This window comes from Corythoichthys intestinalis, chromosome 6, assembly GCF_030265065.1.
Source record: "Corythoichthys intestinalis isolate RoL2023-P3 chromosome 6, ASM3026506v1, whole genome shotgun sequence".
NCBI lineage: Eukaryota > Metazoa > Chordata > Actinopteri > Syngnathiformes > Syngnathidae > Corythoichthys > Corythoichthys intestinalis.
In genome coordinates, this window is record NC_080400.1 from 55,940,929 (window position 1) to 55,947,249 (window position 6,321).

Here is a 6,321-nt window from a genome sequence, read left to right on the forward strand (position 1 = left end):
AACCAAGTGGCTGAAAAGCTTCATTGCTTCAAAAAGCTTCATTTGGCCATCAGTGTTCCCTTGTGGGAGAGAGTGAACCTCTGCTGCCACCTGCTGTCAACACTGTTGTCGTCCAACATGCATTGCAGCGCTGCAAATGTACAGTGTATCACAAAAGTGAGTACACCCCTCGCATTTCTGTGGATATTTAAGTATATCTTTTAATGGGACAACACTGACAAAATGACAGTTTGACACAATGAAAAGTAGTCTGTGTGCAGCTTGTATAATAGTCAATTTATTTCCCCCTCAAATCAACTCAAAATATAGCCATTAATATCTAAACCCCTGGCAACAAAAGTGAGCACACCCCTTAGTAAATACGTACCTTCCTAAATGTCTAAATTGAGTACTGCTTGTCATTTTCCCTCTAAAATGCAATATGACTCATTACAGGAGTGCTGTCAGCATTGCTGCAGAGATTGAAGAGGTGGGGGGTCAGCCTGTTAGTGCTCAGAACATACGCCACCCTCAACATCAAATTGGTGTGCATGGCTGTCACCCCAGGAGGAAGCCTCTTCTGAAGACGATACACAAGAAAGCCCGCAAACAGTTTGCTGAAGGCATGTCAACAAAGCACAAGGATTACTGAAACCATGTCCTATGGTCTGATGAGACGGGCGGGCTTTCTTGTGTACCGTGTACTCACTTTTGTTGCCAGGGGTTTAGAAATTAATGGCTATATTTTGAGGGGAAAATAAATTAACTCTATTATATAAGCTGCACACAGACTACTTTTCATTATTTCATAGTGTAATTTTGTCAGTGTTGATGACATGGAAAGATATAGTTAAATATCTGCAGAAATGTGAGGGGTGTACTCACTTTTGTGATACACAATCGATCAATAATACAAACAAACAATAACAATCAAAATTCAGGTTCTGTGTAAATTATTTCTTCAGTTAATGTTCCAGTTGTCTCATCAATTGCTAGTTATGGTATATGGTAACAAGTGGCACCATAAGACTGTCATAAAACCATCACCCTGGAACAAAAACTTTAGCTTTAAAGACATCTTAGTCAACCGAATAGTGAATTTACTGAGCAAGTAGTCAGCAATAACTTTTTTAATTTATTTTAAGAGAAGCCTAAATACACAACTGTAAAGTATGACATACAGAGAGAGACATAAAAGCATGGGTGAGTGCTTAAATTGTCATCTGGTTATTGATGACATAAAATATTTTGAAAACACGCACATGATGGATTTGCACAGTGTAAAGAAGGAACAAGATGCATGTGTGCTTTCTAAATTTTCATTTAGCTTCCCCGCCCTCCTGGGACTCCCTTTTAAAGTTTTCATATCTGAGTGCTAAAAGGGTTCACGTCATCTTATAATTCCAGAACAGTATACCTCTGACATGGTAACGGCATCAAAATCATCAATCTTCCCACATTACATCAGTGACATGTGTTCTAAAATAGCAGCAGAACCCATGCAGACATCATAAAACATCTCCCATCTCCTCCAACAGGAGATTGGAGGAATGGTTCCGATCCACATCTTAGTCCTGATATGTTTTTACCAGCAGCCACATCAAAAGCACAGTGATTAAGACAATCATAAAGTTGAGGAAAAGTTCCTGCACCGAGCGATCCATGGCAGCGTTCGGAAGGGACCAACGACTGTTGGAGTCCAAAGGACGGATGATGAAATAGAAGATGTTGAAGTGGGAGAAGAATTGCTCCCGTCTGATCCCACACCTGAAAGAAGAAAGTCATATAAAGTAGAGTGCTTCTCCACTGTGCGATAAATCCTGATCAAATTTACTCAAACTTAAGAGAGTGCAAAATGCATCACTTTGGGCTTCGAGTGGTGTATTACCTGTTCCCCCCTCTGTTCTCAACATGAACCGGAGGTCATGTAGGATATTTGCCTTGAGCTCCGAAAAAGCAGCTTGTCTTCAGTCGGAAAATGTCTATCCAGCCACTTCTTTAGTTTACTTCTCTCACTCTGTCTATCTTCAGCTTTCTGCCCTCATCGGGGGCCGGGTCTGCCAATAAAGTAGTCAACCCCGTTGGACCGCCCCATAGTTGACACGCAAACATCATGATGTCATACACACTTTTAAATGAACAAACCAATCAAGTGTGTTATTGTCCATGATCTTGTCCACTGGAGTCTCTACTATGCATAACATAGAAAGTCTCTCTCTGTCTGGGTTATTTTTAACCCATTATTGCAGATACAATGAGGATTACAATTGCTCCAAATACAATGCATGCGTTGTCTCTCGGTTAAAGGAATGTGTAACAGTATCAGGGGGCTATGTACAAGATGAATTATGCACTCAGCTTTATAAAACGTAACATTGGAGGCTTTTAGATTGGAGTCCAACTGAAGCTTCAATTTATCATGCTGACATGTGCTTCATGGACACACAAAAGATCCACTCCACAGTGTCTTATAGAAAATTTTCCTGAGCGAATATCTTTGACATTTTCTGCTACGGACGTCCGGTTTAGACAGAACACCATGAATTGCGGTTGAAGTGGACAAAGTTCTGAACTGCCAAATTAAACCAGAGGAACCCACGGAATCTCCAAAAATGGATTCAGCTCGACCTAGATGAGACTCCGGGATTTTCTGTGCTGTATTTGGTTGTGTGAACTCCTGGATGCGCCTATATACGTATATGCTTGGAAGTGGAATGTTTTGAACAGCGTCCAGCATCAAAGCACCAGTGTGGATCTACCTCACCATCAAGGGCGTAGGTTTGTATAAGGGACTTACATTTCCCCCTTTTATCTTGCAACAGCAGCAGCAGCCACTGTAAGTAATGTAAAAAGACGTTAATGTTGTGGCGGTGGGGAACACACTTCCAATTTTGCTACTGAAAGTCAAAACTGCATCAGAGTTCGCATAACTCGAGTAGGAAGCTGATTAGAAAGAAGTATCCTCGGGTGGGATGGGCAGCTGGGCTGAATTTCCATGCTGCGGTCCCACTGCCCCAAGCCAAGCTCTCCTATTTTAATGCATACATTGCACTACCCTCTCCTCACAATCCCATCACGGTGCTGGGTTATGGCTGCCAACCGGGAACCTGGCAGCCACAGTAATAGGGTGGTAGGTGGGTCCCAGACTTTTTTTTTCTATGGCATGGCTCCCGAGGCGTTGCCTCCTCTCTGCCTGGGCTGCCGGCCGTGGGAGTGTGGGGAGGTCGGGGCTTCGGTCTCGCGTCGCGCTACGGCGTTCTCCTGCCTCCGCCTTCCCCTCTCTTCTCTAACTGGGTATCCGCCCTGTGCTCCGCCGCGGATCGCTGGCTGGGCGGCGGTGTATCGGCTGGATGTTGCCTGCTACGGCGGTGGACCCTGCCCTGCCCTGGGCTTGGTGGGCTGCTGGGGGCCCCGTGGCGTGCCGTGCCGGCTGGGGGGCTGCGGCGGCAGCTCGTGGCCCGGGTGGGTGGACGGGGTTGGGGACGGGTGTGGGGTTGGTGGTGCGTCCCGTCTTGCCATCCCTGAAGGCCGGTAGATGGGCGCGCGGGTGGCTCGGGGGACCACCCTGGATTCCGGGGGGGCAGGGGGGGGCAAGGGCTCCTTTGCTGGGCAGCTGGAGGAGGGATTGGCTGTGCTGCAGCTTGCATGCCCAGATAGGTAAGAGATGATTGACAAGTTTGTATTTATTGTGTATGTTAATATAATTTAAGTTATGTTCAAATATTGCAATTTAAATTTACCAATAAAATCCAGACATTTATTCTACAAGTTTCAAAATGTTTCTTTAGTAGTTTTTGAAAACAAAGGTTTGGATCGAACGGTATATCACCTGAACCAAGACACATGAAAGTTAGTCTAAGTCAATACAGATTTAATTTTCATTGATCATTTAGCCTATCAATTCATTCTTCTTCTTCTTCCTGTCTTCAACGATGGCGGACATGTTTTTCCTCCCAGTTGCTGCTTGCTGTTATCTTCTTCAGTCAGTTTGCTTTTTTTCCCCTCTGTGGATGAACTGTGCTGGTCTCTTATACAAAAATGGATCTGATTAGTTGGTCTATCAGCGAAATTGACAAGATTTTTTCAACAAGACACGGTGCTCCGGGAGAGCCGTCTTGCCAGGACGGTTAATGCAGTTATTGCAATTTTATTGTTTTATCACAATAGATTGGTTTATTTACATTTCAAAAACCAGAAGCCATTCATTTATGAATGGGATTGCACTTTAGTTTACATATTTCCATGTTCAGATATTAAGATTTGAATGAGGCTAGATAACATGCTTTTTCACTCAATTATATTATTATAATCATTTTTTCCAGGTGTACTTAATTATTTTCATTATAAAAATTAATTTGGTGTTCAAAAAGTCTTTTTTCAAACTTGAGTCTCGAAAAAGAGGGGGTCGTCTTATAATCAGGGCAGTCTTATTTTCGGGCCAATACGGTACTTATTCAACTTAATTTGATTATAATTTTCCTTTCCTGTCCCGAACACCCTTATCTCCCCCCCCCTCCCTTCTCCTGGGAAGAGCCGTGCAGATGTTCAGATCTTTTGTCCCTGATCTCTTCCCAAAGCCGGTCACAGGGCTCTGCGACTCTTAATTTGTCTGCAGACATGTACAAATACTGATACACTTGCACACTCACGCACAACCTCCCCTCCCTCCAATCCGCCCCGGCCTTTTCTTGCTATGACTTTCCCCTTCCCTCGAGCCATGACTGGTAGTTTTCCTTTTTTTTCATCCAAAAAACTCCCTGCACGTGACCTGTGCGTCGTGTCATATCCCTGCTATGTTGTATGATATATGTGTGTTTAATTGTAACTTGCTCTGTAATTTCTGAAGAAGAGAGATAAGCGACGGCGTGGAACAAATTCTGCAGAAGCCCGATGCTCACTCATTGAACGGAATTTCGTTGCATCTGTTGTCATCTTGTGAGAGCTGGTGTCAATGCCTGCTTTGTGGTGGCCTTCTCTTGGTTCCACATCTGCCTTCATGAACACAAAATTCCCATATTTATGTATTAGGTTTCCATCCACTGCCATTAAATCAATAAAATACAAAACTATTTTAATTGTGGCAAATTTCTTCATGTTGTCCTCTCATGTCGTGATGATGGCAGATGAATGCGGCATTTCCAAATTGACTTTTGAAGGGATTTTCATGAGTAATGCCACTCCAGCTCCACTGTTGTTTTGGTCGGAGAAAGTGTCAAATGAAAGTCGCGAACAGAAATGTGGAAGTAAAGCGGATGTACCTCGGAAACTTGTCTATACTGAAATATGAAATAGAAATGTTCCTTCATAAACCCTCAACAGTTACACTGCAAAATCACACCTCCTTAAAATGGGTTAAATTCCCTTGTTTTCGGTGCAAATCTACTAGAAATAAATGAAATTATCTGCCAGTGCTTCAAGTAAATTTTACTCATTTAGATTTCTTGAAATAAGAAAAATAGCGAGCTAGTAAATACGCTTAACAGTAATATTTTAAGCAATAAATTAGTACATTTAATCTTTTAAAAAAAGTTTTGGGGGGTCAGGAATGTTCTTGATTCAAGAATACAGTGTATCACAAAAAGTGAGTATACCCCTCGCATTTCTGCAGATATTTAAGTATATCTTTTCATGGGGCAACACTGACAAAATGACACTTTGACGCAATGAAAAGTAGTCTGTGTGCAGCTTATATAATAGATTTATTTTCCCCTCAAAATAACTCAAAATATAGCCATTAATATCTAAACCCCTGGCAACAAAAGTGAATATGTACTGTACATCCCCAAATGTCCAAATTGAGTACTGCTTGTCATTTTCCCTCCAAAATGTCATGTGACTCGTTACAGGAGTGCTGCCAGCGTTGCTGCAGAGATTGAAGAGGTGGGGGGTCAGCCTTTTAGTGCTCAGACCATACGCCACACTCTACATCAAATTGGTGTGCATGGCTGTCAACCCAGGAGGAAGCCTCTTCTGAAGATAGCCCGCAAAACAGTTTGCTGAAGACATGTCAACAAAGCACATGGATCACTGGAACCATGTCCTATGGTCTGATGAGACGGGAGGGACTTTCCTGTCACAGGCACTTTATAGACGCCACGTGATTGAACAGGGCGGCGTGGTCAACGGGAAACTTGAGCCTGATTGGTAGAATGGAGTCATGTGATTATTGTTTCAACGTCTCATTGGTGAAACTAGTAGAGCCACCATTGGCATCTCTGGCAAAAAAAGTAGCGGAGTAAGAGTAGTGTTTCTTCTTCACAAATCTACTCAAGCAAAAATAAAAAGTATGGCTGAATAAAACTACTCTTAGTTTTACTACTCTTAGCAGTACATTTTTCTCAA

The 6,321-nt window shown here is 42.8% G+C and overlaps 1 protein-coding gene across 1 annotated transcript; it reads right to left on the bottom strand.

The window, feature by feature from the left end:
* Window positions 1-267: 267 nt before the first annotated feature.
* On the bottom strand, window positions 268-2,022 carry LOC130917443 (sarcolipin). The gene is made up of 2 exons (XM_057838845.1): window positions 1,868-2,022; window positions 268-1,746 (listed from the first exon to the last, which is right to left on the bottom strand). Exon 2 carries the CDS (start codon window positions 1,641-1,643, stop codon window positions 1,548-1,550), a length of 96 nt encoding a protein of 31 aa, XP_057694828.1. The 5' UTR covers window positions 1,644-1,746; window positions 1,868-2,022; the 3' UTR covers window positions 268-1,547.
* Between the last annotated feature and the right edge of the window lie 4,299 nt (window positions 2,023-6,321).